The sequence below is a fragment of the Bufo gargarizans genome, chromosome 7, assembly GCF_014858855.1.
Source record: "Bufo gargarizans isolate SCDJY-AF-19 chromosome 7, ASM1485885v1, whole genome shotgun sequence".
NCBI classification, from domain to species: domain Eukaryota; kingdom Metazoa; phylum Chordata; class Amphibia; order Anura; family Bufonidae; genus Bufo; species Bufo gargarizans.
In genome coordinates this window covers 83,745,635-83,773,347 of record NC_058086.1, presented here as the reverse complement: position 1 = coordinate 83,773,347, position 27,713 = coordinate 83,745,635, and the positions used below count along the sequence as shown (strand labels likewise).

Here is a 27,713-nt window from a genome sequence, read left to right as displayed (position 1 = left end):
TATAGCTGAGAGGAGGAGCTAACACTTATTTTGCTTAGTGTCGCCTCCTAGTGGCAATAGCTATACCCAAGGTCAAGACTGTGTCCCCCAATGAACGGAAGAGAAACAGATTTTATGGTAAGTGCAAAAATCTAGTTTTTGTGGACCACATAACTGATAGTCATGTTCATGAGGCCTAACACCCACCTAGGGAACAGTGTGGAAAGGTAAGTCTGCATACTGTTGCCAGGCTGTAAGCTGTTTATTGCAAGAGCAGTACTAGAAAAATTAAGTAGTCAATGCTACTTTTTCCCTTTCATCCTCCACGACAGCACGTACAATGAAATGACCCTCCTCCCACTAGGTAGGAACAGGAAGCAATAGATCAGATCATCCTTTAGCTCCACCTCGGTGTCTTCCTGTCCCTTCCAGGTGGGGAGGGAGTAGGAAGCAGCACATCAGCAAATGCTGATGGTCCCCAGATCTGTATGGGGCATTGCCTATAGCACAGACCTGTCACTTACCAGTAGGAGGAGCTCCCGGCCGGTCACAGACATCGCAGCTCGCTGGTAAGTATGAAGCTTCTACAAATTGCTAAGTAACCATGGCAACCGGGACTGCAGTAGCGTCCCGGTTGCCATGGTTACCGATCGGAGCCCCAGCGATTACACTGGGACTCCGATCGGTAGTCTCCACTGCCACCAATGATAGGGGGGGCGATTTTAATTAGGAGGGGGAGGGAGGGGAGAGGGCCCACTGGCCACCAACTAGTTATCTACTGCGGAGGGAGGGGGGCCCACTGGACACCAATGAGTTAATTACAGGGGAGGGAGGGGGGGCCCACTGGACACCAATGAGTTAACTACAGGGGAGGGAGGGGGGGCCCACTGGACACCAGTGAGTTAACTACAGTCCTATTTTTTTTGACTGACAGGATACACGGATCACGGTCTTGGCTGCAAAACGGTGCATTTTCCTTTTTTTTTTTTTTTTTTTTTTTTTTTTTTCACGGACCCATTGAAAGTCAATGGGTCCGGAAAACGGCACAACGGCCACGGATGCACACAACGGTCGTGTGCATGAGGCCTAAGAGAAAGTGAAAAATGCCAAGTAGGAAACTCTTTACCAAGGACTATTAGGCGTAGATTCCCATTTGAGGAGGAGACGAGGAATTCCTTGAAACTTTTCCTAAGGTGGATGCCTCATTAGCCAAGTTATCAAAAGGGGCTAATGTGCTTCCATTTGAGGATACTGGATTATTAAAAGACCCAATGGACAAGAAAATTGCCCGTCTTAAAAAGATTCGGCAGTAGCTATATTTGAACCAAACATAGCTTCTAGTTCTGTGGCTAGGTCCCTAAAAAAAAAAAAAAAAGGTTGATAGAGCTGGAGTCTCTTTTAAAACAGAATACTCTGGACGACAGACTTGGACTCTTTTTTCCTTTGCTGTTAAAGGCTGTAGATTTTCTGTCGGATGCTACAGCTGAGTCAGTCAGGAAAACAGCAAGGACTACAGGATTAACTAATACGGCCAGTAGAGCGCTGTGGTTAAAATCCTGGATGGGGGCACAGCCTCTAAGTTAAAACTCTGCAGTATCCCCTTTTTTCCCCCTCTTTTCCTCCTCTTCCCCACTCTTCTCCCTCTTTTAATAAAAAAATTCTAACCTCGGCCAATCTTGTCAGTGTCCCATAACCATATACAACATAAAACATGAGGGAAGGGGGGATTCAGGAGCAGAGGGGGGAAAAAAAGGCCAAGAGACCGAAAACAGAAATTTCTCGCCACACTTGCGGAGATCTTGTGGAGGACTCACAAGCTCTTACACAGTTCTTCTCCTAAGCTGGAGTAACAAGGGGCAGAGAGGACATCCAAAACGAGCACACAGGTAGTCAACAGGCATCCAGACCCCTCCTGCCGAATTGGAACAAGAGTGCTACCAGAGCCAGCAAGACAGGCAAACCCGGCACTTCACTGGGCCCCAGAGCACCTGCAACATGCCACTTCCGACACGATCCAGAGGAGAAGGCCAGAGAATAGGAACCGGCGTGGCACGTCCAGTACCAGACGGACCAGGGAAGCAGGAAAGAGGACAACAAAGCCTCGGCAATGAGGAATGGAGTAGCGACGGGGGGGGCAGGCAGAAGTAAAAAAATAGCAGGTCCCTCTCGCATCGTTGGCCCACCAACTAGGGTCTCAGCGGCCAGAGGCATAGCCTTCCAGCGGAGGAGCTTTTTCCAGGCAGCGCCTGGAGGGCTTGGCTTGGCTAATAGTTATTAAATAAAAAGTAAAAAAAAAAAAAAGTTTAAACACTCCCCCGCATATGCTTAAAATGATATCACAATATAGATTTTAGGCCATATCTCCCACCCCTACTATTGATTGTTCCGCAGAAATAAAGCCTTCACAAACCTACATTGACAGAAAAAATGTGTTATGGATTTTTTAGTATGGCAGCACAAAAATAAATTTAGTAATAAGCCATAAACTATATACATTTAGTATTGTGGTAATAGGAGACCCCACTGGTCCAATAGTTAGCCCCTATTCATAACCAAAAGGCCCCTATTAATAATTTCAGGCACATTTGGAATATCTTATCTAAATTAACCTACCCGTTAACCAATCATTTTGTGACCACAGATGGTTTTGCATGCCACATATCCTTCTCATTGCTGGACAATTCATTAATTGTGTTTGCACACTGATTTGCAGTTTGTACATTAATATTCTTTTGCATGGGTGAATGTTTTATGTTAGGGTTTTTGTAGCTCATCTCCTAAACATCTTTTACTGGCAAAACAAATTGGGCCCGTAAACTAGGAATAATTTAAACTGCTGTTTTGTTGAAAATACAGACATCCGATTTAAAAAAAACATTCCACAATACTGAAAAATGGCAGAATCAGGTGAAGAGAGAATGTAATAAAAAATGAGTAGAGACACTAGTGCTCATTCCTTCAAATGATGCACATACAGTGCCTTGAAAAAGTATTCATACCCCTTGAACGTTCCCACATTTTTTCACATTTTAAACAACTTATGATGTATCCTTCACACATACTTTCTACTTTGTGCTGGTCTATCACAAAATACATGGTTTTAAAAATCTTTAATAAATAAAAATCTAGAAAGTGTGGTGTGCATTTGTGTTCAGCCACCCCTGTACTCTGATACCCCTAAATAAAATCCATTGTGTAATTTATTCTTGGTGTAATTACAACTGTTCTGTGAAGGAATCAGAGGTTTGTTAGTTAACATTAGTAATCAAATGGCATCATGAAAACAAAGGAACATGCCAGACGGGTCATGGATAAAGTTTTGGAGAAGTTTAAAGCGAACCTTTCTCCTGCATTTCACTTAATAAACTATCAAAAGTACCTTATAGATCATCCTCATTGTCTTATCATACAGTCTTGTCCCGCTTTTCTGCCATGTATATGTATGAAAAAAATCGCCTCCATAAAGTACTCTTCTCCAGCTCCACAAGTCACGATAGAAATCAAGGGGGTAGCCCTTCCCTCACTCCAGGCTGTAACTCCCCTGCCCTAACCCCGCCATTATGCAGTCTAATTGACACCCGGCTCAGTCGCTGGGACCGCGCTTGTACAGGCGGCGCATGCGCCGTCGGGCTCAGTAGCAGCGCGATCCCGTCTATTGCGTGGACTCAAGCGCGATCCTGTAACTGAATTACAAGCGCAGTCCTGGCGACTGAGCCGGGTGTCAATTAGACTGCATAGAGGCGGGGTAGGGCAGGGGAGTTACAGCCTGGAGTGAGGGAAGGGCTACCCCCTTGATTTCTATCGTGACTTGTGGAGCTGGAGAAGAGTACTTTATGGAGGCGATTTTTTTCATACATATACATGGCAGAAAAGCGGGACAAGACTGTATGATAAGACAATGAGGATGATCTATAGGGTACTTTTGATAGTTTATTAAGTGAAATGAAGGGGAAAGGTTTGCTTTAAAAAAAAAATAAAAAAAAATCCCAAGCTCTGAACATCTCTCATAGCATTGTTCAATCAATCATGCGAAAATGGAAGGAGTATGACACAACTGCAAACCTACCAAGATGCAAGCTAAATACAAGGCAGTCCTGCAGGAAAACCTAGTAGAGGCTACTAAAGACTTGAAACTGGGATGAAGATTCATTAGCACGACAACAACCCTAAACATTAGAACCAGAGATACAATGGAATGGTTTAGATCAAAGCATATTCAGGTGTTAGAATGGCCTAGTCACCGTCCAGACCTAAATCCCATTGAGAATCTGTGACAAGACTTGAAAATTGCTCTTCACAGACATTCTCCATTTAATCAGATTGATATTGACCTAATTTACTAACAAGAATGGGCAAACATTGGAGCCTCTAGATCGGGCATCCACAAACTGCGGCCCTCCAGGTGTTGTAAAACTACACCTCCCACAATGCCCTGCTGTAGGCAGTGAGTTGTAGTTTTGCAACAGCTGGAGGGCCGCAGTTTGAGGGTGCCTGCTGTAGATGTTCAAAGCTAGTAGAGATATATAGCAAAAGACTGGCAGCTGTAATTGCAGCGAAAAGGGCTCCGACAGAATATTTGATTCAGGACAGCTGAAAGCAAATGCACGCCACTGTCCAGATTTTTGTTTATTAACATGTTTGAAAACGATGTATAGTTTTATTTTCACTTCACACATACTTGCTACTTTGTTGGTCCATCAGGTAAAATCCCAATATAATACGGTACATTTAAGTTTGTGGGTGTAATTAGAAAAGTTCATGGGGTATGAATACTTTTTCAAAGCACTGTATACACTGTTTCAAAAGGTGTATCTGCTAAATCTGCAGTGCGATGACCACATATGTAATCCAAACTGTGGATTCCCATATTAATAATGTTAGGCCACTAATACTTCAAGTAACATGATATGCAAAAGCTACTTTTCCATCAGTTAGGAAAAATATATGTAGGGATCCTCCGTGGGGGGAGGGGGAGAGGAAGCAGCCAATAGAAGGCTGCAAAGGGAATGAGCCTCCCTAGGATCACCCACGATGCTGGGAGGCTCGTTCCCCTCGTGGCCTGCTATTGGCTGCCAACCCTAGTGCACCACCCTCCCCCCGCACGCAACGGATGTTTCGATACGCATACCGGCATCAGAAGGGACGTTGGTGCCGGGGAGCGGTTTAAGTATGACCAGTATGAGTGGCCTGGGCATTAGGGGGGACATTATAGAGGTTGGATAACCCTTTTAATGTCACACTGGACCTTGTGTTCTAATGATCCACAAACCCTGTGGTGATATATTCAGTAGAGCCACAGGTTGTGGTGGTACAATAAGAGACTAAAAAGTACGAGTTGTCTAAATCCTACTACAAAGGCATAAGCATATCTGACATTTTTTTTCGTTTTTTTCCCCCCTCTTAGCTGTTATCGTTGGTGGAATTGATATGATGTCCCAAGCCCTGGCACTAGCAAAGAAGCCTCATGTCGTAATTGGTATAAATACTTTTTGTTTGCTACATTTCTTAACCATGTTCATCAGCATTCTGATATTAACTAACTTGGAATCAGGAGTTAAAATAATCCTATGAGGGGGCATTCAGGTTATTGGTCTGATTAGTTTTTTCATCAAATTGTCGGCTATTGTGCAAGTCTAAAATTCTATTGGGTTTCATTGAAAATGGATTATGGTCGGAGCTGATGTGTATGCTACTTGGTTTAATAGCCGTGGACTGTTGCATTTTATATGTCACCAAAAATGTTACCTGCTGGTTAAAACCAGATTCCATCTCACATCTTTTTTTTTTTTTTTTTTTTTGTAATAATAATAATATTTTCTGATTGATTTGATATATTTTTTCTATTTCTTGAACATGATTATGGGGAGCTGCCATCTTGCCTGATCTGTTCTGTATTAAAGGGCTTCTGTCACCCCACTAAACTGATAGATAGATAGAGATATATATATATATATATCTCTATCTCTATCTCTATCTATCTATCTATCTATTTCTCGCCCAGTTTCCTTGGGGGACACAGAAGACCTTGGGTATAGCTCATCTCCATAGGAGGCGTGACACTAAGTGAAAACTGTTAAGCCCCTCCTCCACAGCTATACCCTCAGCCTGGAGAGAGAGACTGCCAGTTTTTTGCTTAGTGTCCAAGGAGGCAAGACACTCCCTGCTCTGCAGGGCTGTCTTCTCCTTTGTTTAATTTTTTGATTTTTACTTTATTTCTTTTTGTTCCAGATCATCAGGGACAACAGAGACGCACTAGACCTCTCTGTTCTCCCGGGGTTGAGCTGCGCCAGTGCCGGGCTCCCGCACTGCTGCCTCCCCCACAGAAGGCAAGGTGGACCAGGGCAGCCCAGCTCCCCTGCATCCCGCCAGCGCAAGGGTCGCCCGCACGCCAAGTCCCTCTCCAGCGTCCTGCCACTACGGTGCCAGTAGCTGAAGGGGCGACCCTGCTGGAACGGACCGAGGGTGAAGACGGCTGTGGTAAGAGAGAGGCTTCTCCAGCCCTACGTCCCCCTCCCTGGCCTCCTGCGTGCTGGACTCCCATGCTGGTCCCGGCGGACCTACGCTGGCTCCTGGGCTAGCTGTTGCCCAATAATTATATAGCCCCACACCACCACCATACTGGTGGCCGCAGGGCGACAATACAATGCCCCTCCATAGGGGATTGCACAGGGGTGAGCATGGCATTGCTGTGGAGGAATATAGGGCCAGAGACCTGCTCCTAGCTGCCCCTAACACAGGGGTTATGCCGACCCTCCCCCTTGCCGGTCGCAGTTCAGTAGGGGGCCCGCGCTAGCTGCCCCTGTCTCTCCCTACAGATGTCCATTAGGGCAGGGGGTGCAGTGCTGGACTTCGGGGTCTCCCTCCTTACCGGTGTGCTAGAGCCAAAGGGCCGCTCCGGACGCAGGACCTCGCGGCCTGCATGTGGACGCGATGCTCCAACAGGCCCCGGCCGACTGCTGATGCTTCCGGTCGGCCGGGTGCCGCAGACTTTGACCCAGGCTTTGGCCTGCTACTCCGGTCCTCTGTCTCTGCCGGCCCGCGGGGTGGGCACCCGCGGCCGTTTGGTACATGCGTCAGCCGGCTCCCTCCAGGTCCCGGCTCACCGTCGTTGCCTCTTGGCCGGCCGGCCGCCGCAAAAATCTAGGCCCCGGCTTCGGGTCCTACTAGGCCGCAACATCCCGGCCTCTGTTGGAGGGGGCGGGAACGTCTCGCGGCGCGAATTCTTCCCGCCCGCACGTCCTCCGCCCCCCAGGGGATCGCAGCGCCGCCCCCCATGCCGGATCTTTGTTAACCTGTTGGGTGCCGGCCATCTCCAAGGGCCGGCTCCCTTCTGGAGGACCCCCTCTATGTTCTGGTGGGCTTCCTAATATGCCTATACGAGGCTATGTCCCTGTATGGTGGCCCTTTCTTGCCTCAGAGTGGCTGTGTTTTAAAAAAAAAAAAAGAAAGGGCTTCCATGGCGGAGTTATTAAATAACGGAATGGCTGCGCAGGACGCTGCAGCATGATACAGTGGTGCTGGCTGCATGCTATGCCCCCCTTCCGTAGGCGGCATGTCGCGCTCCCCGGCTGCGGTGCTGACCGGCTGCAAGTATCCTCTTTAGGCGGACCCTTGCCATCTACCGGGATACAGCGCTAGCCAAGTGTAGGCTCCCCTCTTCCGCCCGTTCTATGGCAGGACATCACCTTTCCAGTTATGGTGCTGGCCATGGGCATGAACCCCTTCCTGAGTGGAATTCTGCGCTCTCTGGCCGCAGGCTAGCCATGTGCATAACCCCCTTCTATAGGTGGAATACTACATTCACCGGATCGGTGCTGACCATGGCACGACACCCCCCTTCCTTAGGGGAACGCTGCACTCACTGGTTTTAATGCTGGACAGGTGCATGTCCCCCTTCTGGGGCGGAATAATTGCACTCTCACCGGATTCAGTGTTGGCCATGGGCACGACCCCCCCTTCCCCTCCTTAGGGGAACGCGGCACTCTCACTGGATTCCCTGCCGGCCATGTGCGTAACCCCCTTAGGCGGAACGCTGCACTCCCGCTGGGTTCGCTGTCGGCCATGTGTATGAAACCCTTCTATAGGAGGAATTCCCAATTCTCGCCAGATGCGGTGCTGGCCATGTGCACGTCCCCCTTCCATAAGCGGAACACTGCTCTCTTACTGGATTTACTGCCGGCCATGTGCATGACTCCCTTTCATAAGCGGAAGGCTGCACTCTTATTGGTTTGCATTTCTCGCGGTAGGTTGCTGGCCACGTGCCTGAGTGCTTGCACTCTCACCAGATCCGCTGCCGGCTATATGCATGGCCCCCTTCCGTGGGCGGTGTTCCGCACTCTCGCTGGATTGCTGCCGGCGTGGCCATGCCTCTTCTCCTCAGGCGACATTCATGCACTTTTTTACTGACTGGGTGTCATTGTGCCAGCACGTTGCCGGCCAGGTGCATGACCCCCATCCATGGCGGATGCTCGTGCTCTCCTGGGATGCGATGGTGGCCATGTGCACCCCCTCCCCCTTTTTGGTTGGGTCACTGCACTTTCACCAAATGCGTTGCGGGCCGTGAGCATGGCTCTAACAGGGGTGCGCTGCTTGCACTCCCTTTGGGAATGGTGCTGGCCTTGTGCATAACCACTTCATTCCATGGGCGGAAATTTGTACGCTCACGAGATTCACGGCTGTCCGTGTGTATGCTGTACTGGACGTTCCCCTTTCATGGGCGGAGTAGTTGCACTCTCACGAAATTCGGTGTTGGGTAGATTATTGCACAATCTTTTATTGCTAGGATATCCGGTGCATGCCCCCCCTTTTCAGGGCCTTTGCACTCTTGCCATCGGCAGAGTTGCCAGGTACCTTCCCCCCCCCCCCCCCCTTTTTTCCGGGCGGACTACTTGCGTTCCTTCGCATGCCGGTACTGGTCTTGTGCATAACTCCTTTTCAGGTTGCACTTTACACTTCCGTGGATACTGTGGGACGCTGTGGCTGTGCGCTCTGTGCGTTGTTTTGTGCCTTCTCCTCCCTTGGGTGGGTTGGCCTTCTCGCTGCCTGCAGGGTTGCTAGTACGTATGCCTCCCTTCTTCCTGTGACATACTTTTTTCTCTCTGGGGTATGTTTGCTTGTCGCAAGCTTGCACTCTTCTCTGAGGAGATCGTTCTGTCCACTTGTGAGCCTAAGGTGTTGTTGTCCGACACGCAACAATGGATGCTCAATGTATTCACAGCTGTATATCTTGTATGTACGTAGACGGGCTCTGCTGGCTCGCTACTGCACTGAGCTGAGTGGTACCCATTCTCCGGTGGGGTCCCATTGTTGTCGGCACCCACCATGTTCGTTGGCCTTTCCACCTGGGGAGTGTTCGGGCTTCCTTGATGCGTACCCATTCGTCATTTCGTGACATTGTTTCCCTACGCAACCGGTCGGGGTCGAGAGTGTTGTCTGCAGTGCCGCTCGACCTCTACGTTGGCTCTGGCGGGACTACGGTTCCCTCGCCTACTACCATTTCCTCTTCTCGGATGCAGTGTGGTGTGGGTCCTTCCTATTGGCGCCTTTTGCGCTCCAGTCTGTTGCTACCAGGTTCAGACTGCTCCTCTCGGGTAGGTCGCCCAACTCTTCTTGGGTGCTTGATTGTCCAGGTCCTGGGGACCTCCACCTTGGTTTCTTCAGGGTATTCGCCTGCTGCGACGGTGTGCAGGTAGTCTCACAGAGGGGCTCGGTTTTTGGGCTTCTGCTCTGGGTTTGTCGCTCCAATGTGGCTGCTGACCCGGCCAGGCCTCAGTGGCTGTTCCGTCGTTGCCCCCCCCCCCCTCCTCTGGGGTGAGCATGGTTGTTCGCTTGGATGGTTCCGGTGTTACTTGCGGTCTCGTACCATCTCCCTCGTTCTCGCTGGCGGTGCTAGCTGTTTGCCGGGCCTACCGCGTTTTGTCCTCCCACTGGGTGCAGATTGCCTTTCCGTTCTGGGTGTATGGTCCTGTGGGACTTACTTTCTCAGTGACTTGGGAGGACTGCCCTTCGGTCAGGATTGTCCTTGGATCTCCCACACGGGGCTGTAGAACTCCTTTCTTTGGTGGCTACATCGACTTGGACTTGGCCTGTCTGGTCTGGGCATCTGTCGGATGCTGGGCAGACCCTTCTGGTTTCTTCCGTCTGTCCTTCTGCTCCCCCACTCCGGTCGGATACGGGGCTATGTTCGGGGGCCGACAGGACCGTGGTTTCCGATCCTTCGGCCGTGTTACTGGTCTGCGCCTGATCCCATTGGTTTTTCTCCCGCTTGCTGGGTGATTCCTGCGAGCACGCTAGTGTTCGCTCCCGACTGTTTAGTCCAGGTTTGGTTGTCGGGCTTAGGGTTCTTACCTGGGGTTTTGTGGGAAGCGGGGCATTCCCCCACTCTGCCTTCTCGCCCTTGGTTCTGTCTTTCTCTAGTCCGGCCTGACCCTGGGACTGGGACTTCTGTTACTTGAAGTGCCAAGTGTCTGCGCTGTCCTTCCCCTTCCAGCGTTTCCTGGCCCTCCTGGGCCTTGTCATGTCCTTCTTCCACAGAGTGGCTCTGTGGTTCCTCTTTATCGTTTCCTGGTTCCGCCCTGGGAACTACATACTGAGCTCTCTGCGCTCCTTTCCCTTGGAGCCGTTGCAGGAGTTCTTCCTACTCCTTCTGTCTTGTACGGTTGTGTTTCTGTTGCCATCATGTCTGACGGGTGCCTGATTGGCGGCCCTTCGTGTTCTGTGCCTTCTGTCCTTTTCCAGGACAGGGCTGTTCTCCGTCCTGTCCCTTCCTTCCTTCCTTCTAAGGTGGTATCTGCCTTCTTATCAACGAGGCTTTCGTCCTTTTCCACCCATCCCCGGGTACGGACGCTTTACCGTTGGGAGGTTGTTGGGCCTTGCAGTTGTTTACTTGGAGATCTCCGACTCCGGTCGGCGTTCGGTCTCTTGTGTTTCCAGGAGGTCTGTGCAAAGGTTGATGGCCTCCAGGGTGGCCTCCTCCGGTTTCTCAGAGTGGCTTTTGCTGTGGTTATCGCACCAATGGCAGGGTTCTGCTTTCGGTGTCACCGTTCATTTCATCAGAGCAGTCGGTGCCTCCTGGGGCGGGGGTGTTAGGTTTCGGCCATTCATTTGTGCAGGGCGGTCACTTCTTCCTTGCACACCTTACCGAGTTCTACTGGGGGCATACTCGGGGCTTCGGCGTATGCTGCCTTGGGCCGCCTGGTCTGCAGGCGGTGTTTTCTTGATGCCTTCGGGTGCTTCGCCTTGGTGCTGTGGTCCCTCCCCTCTTGGACTGCTATTGAACGTCCCAAGGTCTTCTGTGTCCCCCAAGGAAACTGGGCGAGAAAACGAGATTTTTGTATTACTTACCAGTAAAATCTCTTTCTCGCTCTTTCCTTGGGGGACACAGCACCCACCCATTCTTGTTTTTTCTTTGCACGGTTTCCGAGTTTGTTTTACCCGTTGGGTAGTTGGCTTGTTGGTTCCACTTTTGGACTTTGCCTTTTCTCACTGCTTGGACACGCAACTGGCAGTCTCTCTCTCCAGGCTGAGGGTATATCTGTGGAGGAGGGGTTTAACAGTTTTCACTTAGTGTCACGCCTCCTATGGAGATGAGCTATACTCAAGGTCTTCTGTGTCCCCCAAGGAAAGAGCGAGAAAGAGATTTTACTGGTAAGTAATACAAAAATCTCTTTTTTTTTTTGTCTACTTATAATCCCTATCCTGCCATATTGCCATACATTGTTATTAATAATTTTCGTTCAGTAGATTTAGCCAAAAACTTACTTTTATGATATGCTAATTACCTTTCTACCAGCAAGTAGGGCATCTACTTGCTGGTAGCAGCCGCAGAAAACCGCCCCCTTCTCCTGTTTGATTGACAGGGCCAGCTGCGATCTCCTCCTCCTGTCAGCATTTAAAAAATCGCGCGCCTGTGTTGATCGCCTGCGTCGATGATGTCACCGAAAGAGATGTCATCGGCGCAGGCGCACTGAGGGAGTGCTGAGGAGGCGAGCCTCCTTATCTCAGAGCGCCTGTGCCGATTTTTGAAATGCTGACAGGGCCAGCCAGAGAAGGAGATCAATGAACACAAGGAGGGGGCGGTTTTCTGCGGCTGCTACCAGCAAGTAGGCGCCCTACTTGCTGGTATAAAGGTAATTAGCATATCATAAAAGTATGTTTTTTTTCAAAATCTACTGAACGAAAATTATTAATAACATAAGGTATAGCAATATCGCAGGATAGGGATTATAGGTACACAAAAAAAATATATCAGTTTAGTGGGGTGACAGAAGCCCTTTAAGAAAATTGCTTTATGGTAGCCACTTGATTCTAATGACTTGTATGGGGGAGTTTTCTAGGCGTGTTTTGTGACGTGTGCAGAGGTCTCTGTACAAGGAGAGAATAGATGAGATTTGACAATCGCCTGTTGTGAATAGTGGATCCTGTGATATTGCAGATGTGATATCATTACAGGCAGGATTAAAATAAAAAGATAAGCAGGTAACTGCAGTATAGTGATATGTATAGACCTAGAGCTGCCGCCTATTATTAGGCTTAGGGTACTTTCACACTAGCGTTTTTGTTCTCGGGTATTGAGGTCCGTCAGAGGAGCTCAATACCGGAAAAAAACGGATCAGTTTTATCCTAATGCATTCTGAAAGGAGAGCATTCCATTCAGGATGCATCAGTTCAGTCCCGTTTATGTTTTTTGGCCGGAGAAAATACTGCAGCATGCTGCAGTTTTCTCTCCTGCCAAAAATCCTGAACACTTGCCGGAATGCCGGATCCGGCATTAATTTACATTGAAGCGTGTTAATGCCGGCATTAAGTGTTCCGGCAAAACGGATCCGCATGCGCAGACCTTTAAAAATGTAAAAAAATATAAAAAATGCCGGATCCGTTTTCCGGATGGCACCAGAGACACGGCTCCCCGTATTTCAATGCATTTGTCAGACTGATCCACATCCGGATCCGTCTGACAAATGCCATCTGTTTGCATCTGGATTGCCGGAACTGTCTGCCGGAATCCTCTGCCACAAGTGTGAAAGTACCTTTAGTGGCTAGGATTTTAGGGGTTTTGTTTTAGATATTGAAATGGAAAATTAAAAAATATCAAAAATTCTTTAAAAATATATTTAACATAAAAATGTGATTTTAAACTATGTCATTTTCTGATGACTCATTCTCTTTTAAAGGGTTTGTCATCAGAAAAAACGTTATGTAGCTGGCTGACATTAGCGATTTGCTAATGTCAGCAGAACATAACAGCATGGCTTTATAACTCCCTGCCTGCCACTGTTCGCGCTAAATAATGACTTTTATAATATGCAAATGAGCCTCTAGGTGCTAGTGGGGCGTTGCTGCAGCACCTAGAGGCTCTCAACGTTTGGCACACCCTTGTAAGGGTGATTGACATCCTCGGTCTCCCCCATGCCCCGCAAATCCTGCGCTTGCGCCATCCATTTTAGTATTAGGCGCAGTATTCTATGTACTGAACAACTGTGGGGGCTTAAAGGATAACTGTCACATTTAGACCCTAATTTCAATTTTCATATATGTAGTTACTAATAACATGATATTCCAGAATCAGTTACTATTAGACTGACTTACCCCATATTTAATAAGATTCAGCCCTTAGCAACCAGTCTGCATAAAACTGCAATTTCACTATTCAGTTAAGATGGCCGCCACTGCCCTCACCCTGAGGCTAATACCGCCTGCCCTCACTAGCCAGTAACAATAGACCCCCCAAATTGTCAGTAACCAGAGCCCTCCCCCTAAAGGGTTAATCTCCTGCCTCACAAAGGGGTCCTCTTACCACATGTTGCTTTCATTTATACACTGAGCAGATCTCCCTTCCCTGGTCTGTGCTGCTTCAACTCTGCATTTTCCAACTCTGCTGAGTGAGGGAGCGTCTGCCAAGTGCAGGGACAGGGAGAAGTGCACACAGCCCAGGCACTGTTATCTGGTTAGCTGTTAGCTGCTGGGGAGGACCTAGCTTTAATAATTTACTTACAGTCCCTGACTGTCAGTAATGTGAGCCTGCACGCTGCGTCTATCAACAAATCCGTCTATTGACCATGCCTAGCAACCTTATTTTAAGCACAGGTAAAAGTAGGCAGTACAGGGAACAAAAATGTGGAATTAGGGGTAATTGATTTTAATTCATATGCAAATGAGCAATTCAAGCGGGGCTGAATATTCTGAGCACTACTATGCACCCCCCCCCCCCCCCCCCTCCCCTTGATTGACAGGGCTAGACAGCAGAGCTGTGTCCTGGCTTATACATATCTACTGTATATATGTGTATTATACACACTCTACTATAGCTTCACCACACTGCAAATCTATATATCACTGCTTTATTCACAGGCAGAACATACGACTATAGACACCACTAATATGTGTAGAAATAATGTGTTAGCTTATACTTATAAGCTAACACATATTATTTCTATACTTATAAGCTAACACATATTAGTGTTAGCTTATAAGTATAGAAATAATATGTAGTTCTATGTGGTGATGCTATGGCTTAGAAGTTAAGTTATTTGTTTTGCATGTAGAGAGCCCTGGTTTGAATCTTAGGAGAGACTTTAAAGATTTATTTTCTTCCACATTCCATGAGTCTTTATTATATTGAGGATAATGTTTTTTAGAAAGCTAATATGTTACTGGTTCATAATCATATACTGTGTCTGAGTAACAGGTTTAAAAACAAAACAAAAAAACACAATTCTCAATATAGTAAGGCCTTATTATATGATATATTATTTTAGTGTAACCTTTGAATGTTTTTATTGTTTTTTATTAATTTTTTTAAATAGAAAAAGAACACATATCTCTCCTGGGACTTGAACCAGAGATGTCTATATTCAAGGCAGATCACTATACCACTAATCTAGAGCATTACCACATAGAGAAGCTTAGTTTTGTATGCATATAAGCTGACACATATCACTGGTGTCTTTATAATCGTACATTCTGCCTGTGAATAAAGCAGTGATGTGTAGATTCCTAGTGCAGTGAAGCTATAGTACATAGTGTGTATAATACACATATATACAGTAGATTTGTATAAGTCAGGACACAGCTCTGCTGTCTAGCACTGTCAATCAAGAGGAGGGGGCGTGTGCAGGTCACAGGGGTGTTACATAGTAGTGCTCAGAATATTCAGCCCCGCCTCCTAGTGCTCGAATTGAGCATCTGCATATGAAAAAAATGATTTCTCTGCAGCTATTTATCGTACAGACAAAATAAATGTATTGTTTTAATCAGCACGATGAGTCCTACCAGTCAGTAGGTCTGGTTTGATAGGGTTGATTCTGGTGACAGAGCCGCGTTAAACAGGGCTCGACAAATCCCAGGTCGCCATGGCGACCAGGAATTTAGTCCTGGCGCTTGGGTATTTGTCAGCCCATTTTCAAAGGTGCCCGGGCGATGGGTGCGGAGCTGCCATTCTGTCCGGAGGCAGCACCGTTTGAAACAGCTCGGTCACAGCACACAATAGCAGAGACGCTGGCAGCAGGGAGGGGCGGGAGGAGTGTACTCTGATCCTAGAGTGGAAGCTGGCTTCTGCCAGCCCCTCCCCTCCCCGCCCACCAACCAATCAGAGCTGAGGCAAGGCAGGCACTATCAGCTCTGAGTCACACAAGTACAGGGAGTCTAAGAAAGAATCGAATGAGTCACAGGTTAAAAGAATCTAAAGATCCGACTTATTGCTCTTTCACACCTGCGTTCTTGTCTTCCGGCATAGAGTTCCGTCGTCGGGGCTCTATGCCGGAAGAATCCTGATCAGTTTTATCCTAATGCATTCTGAATGGAGTGAAATCCGTTCAGGTTGCATCAGGATGTCTTCAGTTCCGGAACGGAACGTTTTTTGACCGGAGAAAATACAGCAGCATGCTGCGCTTTTTGCTCCGGCCAAAAATCCTGAAGACTTGCCGCAAGGCAGGATCCGGAATTAATGCCCATTGAAAGGCATTGATCCGGATCCGGCTTTAAGCTAAACGTTGTTTCGGCGCATTGCCGGATCCGACGTTTAGCTTTTTCTGAATGGTTACCATGGCTGCCGGGACGCTAAAGTCCTGGCAGCCATGGTAAAGTGTAGTGGGGTGCGGGGGAGCAGCATACTTACCGTCCGTGCGGCTCCCGGGGCGCTCCAGAGTGACGTCAGGGCGCCCCACGCGCATGGATGACGTGATCGCATGGCACGTCATCCATGCGCATGGGGCGCTCTGACGTCATTCTGAGGCACCCCGGGAGCCGCACGGACTGTAAGTATACTGCTCCTCCGCTCCCCACTACTATTATGGCACCCAGGACTTTAATAGCGTCCTGGCTGCCATAGTAACACTGAACGCATTTTGAAGACTGATCCGTCTTCAAATGCTTTCAGTTCACTTGCGTTTTTCTGGATCCGGCGTGTAATTCCGGCAAGTGGAGTACACGCCGGATCTGGACAACGCAAGTGTGAAAGAGGCCTTAGTGACTCATTCTTTGAGTTAAAAGAACCATGAGTCAGACTCTAGAGCAGTTTACACTGAGGCTCATGCTTTTGCAGCAGTGATAAGATTAAGAGACAGACGGGCAGTCAGCAGAAAGATAAGAGAAGTGACAGGACAGAGTTTAGATTACAGTTTGAATTAACCCTTTAGGATCAAATTGGCTTCTCAAGGAGATATATATGTTAAACGCATCCCTTCTTCTGTCTCATTCAGTAGCTATATAACTAAGGGTACTTTCACACTTGTGGCAGGACGGTCCTGGCAGGCTGTTTACCCTGTCGGATCCGTCCTTCCGCTGTTTCGCCGGACCACCGCTCCATCCCCATTGACTATAACCAGTGCATGGTGAAAGGCCGCCGGACTAAAAGTACTGAATGTCCAACTTTTAGTCAGGCGGCCTCTCACTGCGAACTGCCGTGCTGCGCCGGAGCTCCACCCCCGTCCCCATTATAGTCAATAGGGGACGGAGCGGCGGTATATGTAACATGGTATACAGCATTATTGGGGGGCTCTATGGAAAAGTGTGTGTGGGGGGGAGACTGACACTATGGGGGCACCTACTAGGGGCTTTATGACGCGGCTCCGCCTGGCTCCTAACTTTTTTAGCTGGCTCCTAGATTCCAAGGAAATTTGTCAAGCCCTGACGTTAAAGGCTATGTACACCTTCAGATGCTTTTTTTTTTTTTGTTTGACTGCATTTTACAAATTTTGGGCTAAAAATCATATTTTTAAATGGCCTTTATAATTATTGAGCTGTTCTGTCACAAAGGGTTAAAGGGTTTCTATCCCCTCGTTTTGACATAATTGGCTCTGCTAGTGTCTGTTCTACCAAACAATGCCATTATATTACCTTTGTGTGCAGCCGTTTGCCTAAAAAACGAACTTTTATTGATATGCTAATGAGCCTCTAGGTGCTATGGGGGCGTCTTTTCAGCACCTAGAGGCTCTGTCTACTCACACTGTATGCCGCCCAGCTCGTCCGTCCAGCCCGCCCATCTCCTCTGGAATGCGATCCTCCCTCTGAGCCAGCGGACGAATTCCTGCACCGTGCGCGTCTGTATTCGGCGCAGGCGCAGTGAATGTCTGACCGCTCCCTGCACAGACATCTCCACTGCGCCTGCGCCGATTACGTCAGAGTGCTCCAAGGAACAGATGGCGCAGTGGAGATGCCGGCGCAAGGAGCGTTCAGACAGTCACTGCGCCTGCGCCGAATACAGACTCACACGGCGCAGGCGCGAGAATTTGTCCGCTGGCTCAGAGGGAGGATCGCATTCCAGAGGAGATGGGCGGGCTGGAGGGACCCGCTAGGTGGCATTTTGTGAGTAGACCGAGCCTCTAGGTGCTGAAAAGATGCCCCTATAGCACCTAGAGGCTCATTAGCATATCAATAAAAGTTTGTTTTTTAGGCAAACGGCTGCACACAAAGGTAATATAATGGCATTGTTTGGTAGAGCAGACACTAGTGGATCGCTAGTGTCTGATGGCTAATTATGTCAAAACGAGGTGATAGAAACCCTTTAACTGTGTGACTGTTACTTTGTGCCGGTCTAATAAACCTTATCTCTAAACTACTAAGAGGTCATAAATAGAGTTGAGTGAAGCGAGCTTTGGATGCTTAATCCAAAGACGCTTTGTTGAAAACTTTGGATTAATACTGCACGAAGATCAGTCTCCGTACAGTATTAGAATGCATTCGTTGAATAACTTTGGTAGTTGATTTATAAAGTGGAAAGACACTTTAAAACTTGAAACTGAACTTGGCTTCGGTTCCGAGGTACTAGTCAGAGCCAAAGCCAAGTTTGGTTTCAAGTTTTAAAGTGGTACGAATCTCTGTACAGTATAATTCCGAAGTTTTGAACGAATCGTCTTCGGATTAATCATCCGAAGATCGCTTCGCTCAACTCTAGTCATAAACACTTATTTAAAGAGGCCCTTTCATGGGTCCAGACATCATAAACTATCAGGATATGTAGCGTATATTGCAGGGATCTAACTGCACTTACTATTTTTTCTGGGCTCCACTCCGTTCGCCCGCTGTGGCCCCCCGTTGTACTCTCCCGCCTGGTATGCAAATTTTAGCATCGGTACAGTAAGTGCAGTTAGAGCCCTGCAATATATGCTACATATCCTGATACTTAGTTTATAATGTCTGGACCCATGAAAGGTCCCCTTTAAAGGGTTTCTGTCATCAGAAATTACATTATGTAGCTGACTGACATAAGTGATGGGCTAATGTCAACAGTACATAACAGTGTGCTTTATAACTCCCTGCCTGCCGCCGTTCTCTTAAAATAAACACTTTTAAAATATGCTAATGAGCCTCTAGGTGCTATTAGAGCATTGCTACCCTTTGGCGCGCCCAGGTCCAGTTGATTGACTGGCAAGTTCTCCTCTTCGTCCAATAAATCCTGCGCCGTTCCGTTTAGTATTCAGCGCAAGCAGTGAGTGAAGGATGCGCTCCTGCTGCCGGCCTCACCCACTGCGCCGAATACTAAACGGGATGGCGCCTGTGCAGTGAATGAGGCCGGCAGCAGGAGCGCATCCTTCACTCACTGCTACTAAACGGGACGGCGCAGGCGCGGGATTTACTGGACGAAGAGGAGAACTCGCAAGTCAATCAACTGGACCTGGGCGTGCCAAAGGGTGAGTAGACTGAGCCTCTAGGTGCTGAAGCAACGCCCTCATAGCACCTAGAGGCTCATTAGCATATTTTAAGATTTTTTTTTTTTTTTAAGAGAACGGCGGCAGGCAGAGACTTATAAAGCACACTGTTATGTACTGCTGACATTAGCACATCACTAATGTCAGTCAGCTACAGAATGTAATTTCTGATGACAGAAACCCTTTAAAGCCACATTCTTATCGGTAGGAAAAGAAATGAGCCATAATGAGTTTTTACAAGGTCAGATAGCGGAAATAAGGAGCCGTCTGCTCCCCAACTGACGGAAATGAAAGAAAATCCAGAGGCTGCTTTTAGAGCATCTCACCTCTGTACAGAAAAAAAGGGCTCCATAATTTTAATAAAGACCAATTGGAAAAATTACTTTTAGCTCAAAATGAGTATAATGCAGTCATAAAAAATTGTCCCTAAAGGTGTACATAGCCTTTTATTTTTTTGTAGAATGACCTGTACTTTTCATTGGTACCATTTTTGGGGTACATACAGCATTCTGATAACATTTTATTTTTTGTGTGGGGGGGGGGGGGGAGGCAAAAAAACACTCATTGTGGCATTGTCCCACCCCCTTTACAGCTTATAAAATATGTAATGTATAGTTCAGTTTTTTATGGATGTGGTGATACCAAATATTTGTGGGGTTTATTTTGCATTGAAAACCTATTTTTTTCGGTAGAAAAATGTGAGATTTTAATTCTTTATTTTTCCACTTATTAGTACCATGATAGGACTTTGATATGTGATCCTAATAGACATGCACTGAAGGCAGACCTAAGGTCCCTTAAAAGGCCACTGGCTGCCGTGTACAGATTTTCGCGCCCCGCAATCTCATCCATACGTTGTTGGCTCACAGATGGAGCCCCTTCTCTTCCCTCAAATGGATGCAGTGGCTGGTCAGAAAAGCCAATTATGGCACTCTGCTATCTCTGGTGCTCCCTTTAGGATGAATGGCGGCACCCTTTTTTTGATCAGCCACCCTGTCCATTCCAGGGGGAAGGGGGGGCACCTTCTTATGATCGATAGGTGTCCCAACTGTAGGTCCTGCACTGATTTGAGTTATTCCCTATTCACAGGATAGGGGATACCTTTCTATAACCAGAATCCTCTTCTAAGTCTCTGGGATTATTTTGCAAGATGTCTCTAGCAGTTCCTTAGTGTTATGAATGGATTTGTGGAGTCAAAACTTGCATCATTCAGCAAGTGGAAATGCCCTCTAGGATAGTTTATGCATTTGGTAATGGCACTTAAAGGGGTTTTCCCAGACTTTCATATGCTTTATTTATCTCACACTGGACAACTCTGCTTAATGTTTGTTTCAATAGCCACACCAGGGCGCCTGATTGACCATCTTGAAAACACAAAAGGATTTAATCTTCGAGCCGTTAAGTACTTGGTGATGGATGAAGCTGATCGTATACTGAACATGGATTTTGAAACAGAGGTGAGCGAGAGCCTTTAGATAAAATATGTTGTTTTTAGAATATTCATGCAAATAAATGTTTCTACTCCATCTACCTTGTTAGTTATTAGAATACAAGGGATTGTCCCAGATTGGAGAGGGTCCGGCAGCCCCACTGATCAGCCATTGTGAGTAGCCCCTAGCATCTGAAATAACACTATGGACGGAGCTTGACTGTCCACTGTGTAGTGGCCATACCTGTTTGCTGCAGCTTAAGCCTAGTTCACTTGTATGGGAGCTTTTCTGCCGCAACCTGGCACTGTCACTACACAGCGGACGCAGGCAGGACTCCTTAACCCCTTAGTGACCACCAATACGTGTTTTTACTGATGTAAACAAAGGGGTTTTTAGCTAAATTGCTGGCTTTAATCAATCATTACATGTACTTAAAATTGTGCATTGAATCTATAACTTGTCCTGCAAAAAATAAGACCTCATACAAGTACATTTATGAAAAAACAAAAAAGTTTTAGCTCTTGGAATGCAATTTTTTTAAAAATGTGCTTGGTTTAAAGGACCTGCGCTATACTACAATACATACCTCTGATTGTGTGGGCAGTGTCATTGTGCCAATGTAATCAGCAGAAGGGTCATGTCTGTACTGTAACCTGCCAGGTTCCTGCTACAGCGGAGGTCTATTGGTCCCCTGGGACACAGTCGTGGGCTACTAATGGTTGTCATAGCAGTCAAGTGGGCCCTAAGAAAGGCCCCGAACCATGCCATTGTTGCCTGCCTGTTAAGCCATGCTACGTGCATTAGATCTGCTTTAATATTGAAAGATGGTAATCATTGTTATCAGGAACCGGAAGTGATTGGCTGTTGTGTGTAATGAAATAGTAGGCAATGAAAGTAAACTCCTCATAAGTGAATTTTGTTATTGTGCCATGTACGTCTATAAATCTTAGGCCTCCATTTGAGTGATACCGAACTCATCTGAGCTCTGACAGTGAAATACTGATATTTTTGTGCAGCTTTGTAATTACATGTTGTGATGTATTTTATGAACGGATTGTGCATACAGTATGTGATGTACTACGGGTATAGGCACCGCACATGGCCTAGGCGCAGAGCAGTTCCATTCAAGCACAGCTGCTATACAATGGACCGCGATGAGGCTGCAGCATTCGCCGTAGCACTAAAGCCTTTTCAAACACTGATCGTGTGGGTCCGATTCCCTTCACCCCATCGAACAGATACCGATGTCTTGCCATAAAGATCACCCTATAATGCACCTCACTGGAGGAGCCTGTAGGTGTGAGAGAGACATCCATCCTGGTCTTCTGTCACACTGAACATCTATCTGACTGCATTGGCCAATAAGCATTGGTTATACTTTAGCCTCCACTGAACATTGCGGTATCGCCTTTGTCCAGACTTATTGCACACACCTATGTACCTGTCAAGGTCTATCAGGATGTGCCCACAGTGTGGAGTTTTCAGATGAGACTGGTATTTCTTAATCATGGGGCATATAAGAGCCCGCACAGTCTGGTAGAGTGGATTTGCCTGTTCCCAAGAATAGGCAGCACACTGTATTATTGTGCTGTATCAAGGAGTATTGTATGTAGATACGCTTGATTATGTGTTTATGTATGTATTGGTGACTTACAAGCTACTGATATGATTCACCAATTGTACTGACCCCTTAAGGAACCCAGTGTTTGGGGGAAATGTGTCAGGGTGCTAGGGGTAATAGGACCTATAGGACCCGTTGAGGGACAGTGAGGGTGCAATAGCCCAGGCACAATTACCCAGCCACCGTTGGGGGTCGTCTCTGGGCTGAGGTGTAGCATAGTGTGATCTTTAAGGAAAAGTCTCCACACCCTACAGTGACATAAAATCTGCTTGGTTATTATACGTAGTTGTGTATCTTTTGGCAGGTACCTGTGTATTGGCTATTATGTATTGTATCGTCTGATAACTTGGTCACCAAATGTTACAATCGGAATTAGGGGTGCACCGAAATTCCGGCGGCCGAAAATGGGCCTAATCCATTTCGGCCAATATTGGTACATATCGTCAGAAAATATGGTTGGTTATATACAGGGCTTTTTTTCTGGCGGAACGCATCGGAACAGAGTTCCGCCACCTTTTGACATCGCAGCCTGCCATGCTCCAGCATCGCAGGCTGCGATGTATCAGCGGGGAGGGACTGGGAGGAGGAGCTGGGGGCCGGTGCGTTCACTGTGCTCCGGCCCCCAGCTCCAGTAGTTATAAAATGTGTACAATTAATAAGGATTCTATTCATGAGGCCCCCTCTGCAGTAGAACATTCAATATAACCACATCCTACTCACAGGTCTGTTATCTTAATGCTGGTCGGCCGGGCAGACGAGCGGCAGCGTCACGACTGACGTCATGTGCCCGGCCTACTTTCTGAATGAAGGAGGCGGCGCAGGCATGTGACGTCAGTCGTGACGCTGCCGCTCGTCTGCCCGGCCGGCCAGCATTAAGATAACAGCCCTGTGAGTAGGATGTGGCTATATTGAATGTTCTACTGCAGAGGGGGCCTCATGAATAGAATCCTTATTAATTGTACACATTTTATAACTAGTCTGTACTGGAGCGGCAATGGGGGGGGGGGGGGGGGGGGTCTGTGGATGGCACTGTTATGAGGTGGGGGGGTCTGTGGATGGCACTGTTATAAAATCATTTAAAAAAAAGTATTTTAAAAGTATTTGGGCAAAAAGGCAGTTTCGGTTTTCGGTCAAGGGCATCCTGAATTTTCGGTTTTGGACCAGAATTTTCATTTCGGTGCACCCCTAATCGGAATCTTATATCAGGTACGCAAAACCCTAGCTGCTAAATGGATACAGCCTCTTCCCCCAAGCATATCGGAATTCATTACCAGAATGAATACAATCATAAGATTGGAAAGAGGAGTACACATGAAGCGTAATTGCATGACGAAATTTGATACCGTTTTTGGGGCCCCTGGATTGACAGATCTGGAGTTTGTAGTACATGACTAACTTTGCAAAATAGTCTGAGGATCTTCTCGGGCTAACCCAGGAGGGGAGAGATGGGGCTGATTGTGTTTATTTAAGCTTAGTGTTCTGAAGCTTTATAGTGCATAGGTGATGTCATGGTCTGTTGCTAAAACAAATAGGTCTTACACATGTTTCTTGCCCATTTTCCTTGGGGGACACAGAAGACCTTGGGTATAGCTCATCTCCATAGGAGGCGTGACACTAAGTGAAAACTGTTAAGCCCCACCTCCACAGCTATACCCTCAGCCTTGATAGAGAGACTACCAGTTTTTGCTTAGTGTCCAAGGAGGCAAGACACTCCATGTTTGTTTGTTTTTTCCTCTCTCCTTTTATCTTTTTCATTTTTTATTTTTTTTTTCCTCTCTTTCTTCTTTAGACCTCTGTTTCTCCCGGGGTCAAGCTGCACCAGTGCCGGTCATCCGCACTGCTGGCTCCCCCACAGAAGGCAAGGTGGACCAGGCCAGCCTAGCTCCCCTGCATCCCGTCAGCGTAAGGGTCGCCCGCACGCCAAGTCCCTCTTCCAGCGTCCTGCCACTACGGTGCCAGTAGCTGAAGGGGCAACCCTGCTGAAACGGACCAAGGGTGAAGACGGCTGATTATGAGAGAGTGGCTTCTCCCCAAGTCCCCCCCCCTCTACCCGGTCTCCTTCGTGACTGACCCCCATACTCGGGCAGGCTGGCTCCTGTCCTACAATCATCCTCTCCCCTGAAATGGCTGATAACAAGGGGCATACTCGGGCAGGCTGGCTCTTGGGGTGTTGCAAGGGCTGCAATCCATGCTCCCAGCTTCCCCCCCCCCACTCCTTCCCTCCTGCCCCCTACCTCCATGGGACATTGGCGTTCACCTCACCGCTCCTCCGCGGCAGCCATGTTATAGCCGCTCTGCCTCTTTTTCCTGCGGCAGGGCCGGGAGCACCCGCACCAAGCTGCCCCAGACCCTCCCTTGCCCGCCCCTGCTATGAGGATTCACGGGCTCCCGGTCGCCTGACTCTTCCGGCCGCGGGGTGAGCTCGCCGCTTCGGGCCCCTGCTGACCGAGGCCGACCGTCGGTACTTCCCGGTAGTGTGGGCGCCACAAATTTAGGCCACGGCTCTGCAGCCTACTAGGCAGCATTTCCGGCCCTTCTTCTCCTGGCCCCCTGACTCTTCCGGCCCGGGGGGTGGGCACCCGTGGCCGGCATGTACAGGCGGGCGCCTTTTGCGCTGCTCCGGGTCTCTCCAGGCCCCGGGCGACTGCCGGTACAGCCCGGTCGGCCGGGCGCCGCAAATTTAGGCCCCGGCTTCGAGGCCTACTAGACTACGATTCCGGCCTTAATTGTAGGGGGAGGGAACTTCTCCCAGGCGCAAATTCTTCCCGCCAGGAGGTTCCTTCGCCCCCAGGCCGGATCCCAGTTAACCCCTTAGGTACCTGCCATCTCCATGGGCCGGCTTCCATATAGATCCTGGCCTGTATGGTGGCCCCTTCCTACCTCTCAGAGAGGCTGTGTCATAAAAAAATAAAATAAAAAATCTGTATCAAGTTTTTACACTATGGAATTCTTGTTGGCTGCGCTGGACGCTGCAGACTGATCTCGGTGGAGCTGGCCATGTGCATGCCCCCCTTCCATAGGCGGCATGTTGCGCTCCCCGGACACGGCTCTGGCCAAAGTGCATGCCTCCTTCCCTGGGCGGAATCTTGCACCCCGCCCCCGAGTGTCGACCGGGTTCATGTCCTTTTTCTAAAGGCGGAATTCCGCACTCACCGGTTTGTTGTGCATTTTCATACGTATACAATATTATCTAATGACATTATAATCAAAATGTATGCTCATCTCATTGCCTTTAAGAATAAAATTGGCCTGAACCAAAGTTCTATTATGTGGCTGAGGGAGCCAAAATGAGTTCATGGCAAGTTCAATTCATAAAAAAATAGTGAACAAAAAACGGACATTGTGTTTAAAAGTTATTGCTCAAGATATGGGACCATCTGTAAGGAGTAAGTCAACTCCCTAAGACATGTCTGTCCAGAGGGAACAAGGTTACTTGATAAGGACTCATATCCTTGAGGCACACCTGCTGTATGAGATTAAATTTATATATTCATAATTATATTATATGTATCTCAGCATGGTATATTTAGTTTACAACATATGTTAATCAATAATTCATATAATGTATTATCTTTGTGTAACAATGTATAGATTTTTATATATATATATATATATATATGTCATACCATGTATTTACCATTTAGAAGGTATAGAAACAAGTACGTTTAGTCTCTCACTCCCTGTACTGGTAATCCGTTCGCTCGGGTCTGAGGTAGTGATGGTGCCCTCAATTATACCTCATCCGTCTCGAGGTTCGTTGTCTCTGCCTTACCTGCTGTTTTTTGTTCCGCGACTACTATCTTCCTGTTTGTACTGGTGGTAGCTGCATTGCGTTCTACAGCAAGGCCATCTTCATCCCTTCCTGCTGTTGTGCCTGCTTGAGGACTACTCTTTGGTCAATGATTGCCCTTAAATCACCCTCACAGGAATGGAAGAACCCCTTCCTCTGGTGGCACCATCGACATGATCTTTAGTCTGACTTGTCCTGGCATCTATCGGCTACTGGACGGACCCCTTCGGTTCCTTCCGTCCGTTCTTCTGCTCCCCCACTCCGGGTGGCTACGGGACGAAGTTGGTCGTGGGCCGATGGACCAGCTTTGCCGGACTCTTCCGCCCGTGCTACTGGTCTGTGCCTGATAATGTGTGTTTTTTTTTTTTTTTTTTTTTTTTTTTTTTTTGTCGCTTGCCTAGGTAATTTCCAGCAGGCACGCTGGTTTTCGCTCTGTCGTGCTTCGTCCAGGATCTATTATCGGACTTAAAGATCTTACCTGCGGTTCTGTGGGAAGCGGGGCGTTCTCCCACTCCGCCTTTCTCCCCCACGGTTCGGTCCTTTCTCCAGTCTGGCCTGGACCTGGGACTGGGACTGGGACTCTGTTCCTTGAAGGGTCAAGTGTTGGCGCTATCCGTCCTCCTCTGGCGTCCCCTGGCCCCTCTCGGGCCTGTCAAGACCTTCATCTACGGGGTGGCTCATTGGTTCCTCTGTACCATCCCCCGGTACCCCCCTGGGAACTAAATGCTGTGCTCTCGGCGCTCCAAGCTTCCCCCTTCGAGCCGTTACAGAAGATCTCTCTACGCCTTCTGTCCTGTAGCCTTCTGTCCTGTAGGTCCTGTTCCTTGTGGCCATCGTGTCTCTCAGACGGGTGTCTGAATTAGCGGCGTTTTTTTTCTTGTTCTGAGCCTTTCTGTCCTTCCCCACGACAAGGCTGTTCTCCATCCCGTCCCTTCCTTCTGACGGTGGTATCTGCCTTTCTTCTCGACGAGGCCATCGTCCTCCCCTTCCCACCCCTGCGCTGCTTGGACGTTGTTCGGGCCTTGAAGATTTACTTGGTGGTCACCGGCTACTTTCAGCGATTGGACTCTTTGTGGTAACGGAAGGTCCGCGCATAGGGTTGCTGGTCTCCAAGGTAGCTTTTGACTGCTTCATCAATTGGATATTGCTGAGGTTACCGCACCAGGGGCAAGGTTCTGCCTTTCGGTGTCGCCGCTCATTCCACCAGAGCGGTCTGTGGCTCTAGGGCCCAGACACATCTGGCTTCGGCTGAACATTTGTGCATGGCGGCCACTGGTATTTCTTGCATGCTTTTACCAAGTTCTACAGGGTGCATACTCATGCATTGGCGTATGCCACCTTGGGCCGCCTGGTTTTTGCAGACGGCGGTTCCTTGATACCTACGGGTGCTTCACCTTGGAGCTGTGGTCCCTCCCCTCTTGGACTGCTCTCTGACGTCCCAAGGTCTCCTTTGTCCGCAAAGGAAAATGGGCGAGAAAACAAGATTTTTGTATAGCTTACCAGTAAAATCTCTTCAGTTGTTTTTTCTACACTGTTACAGACTTGGTTTACCCCGTTGGGTAGTTGGCTGGTTGGTTCCACATTGTTGGTCATTGCTTTTTCTCACTACTTGGACACGCAACGGGCAGTCTCTCGCTCCAGGCTGAGGGTATAGCTGTGGAGGAGGGGCTTAACAGGTTTCACTGTGTCACGCCTCCTAGGGAGCTGAGCTCTATCTAAGGTCTCCTGTGTCCCCCAAGGAAGAGTGA

The 27,713-nt window shown here is 48.1% G+C and overlaps 1 protein-coding gene across 2 annotated transcripts in view; it reads left to right on the top strand.

The window, feature by feature from the left end:
• The window catches only part of DDX47 (DEAD-box helicase 47), an 86,821-nt gene that overhangs the window by 16,264 nt on the left and 42,844 nt on the right, over positions 1-27,713 (top strand). For both annotated transcript variants that reach the window (XM_044302289.1, XM_044302288.1), the window contains 2 exons: positions 5,384-5,455; positions 20,463-20,581. In XM_044302289.1, coding sequence (XP_044158224.1) covers positions 5,384-5,455; positions 20,463-20,581 — 191 coding nt within the window. The remainder of the gene's footprint in view (positions 1-5,383; positions 5,456-20,462; positions 20,582-27,713) is intronic.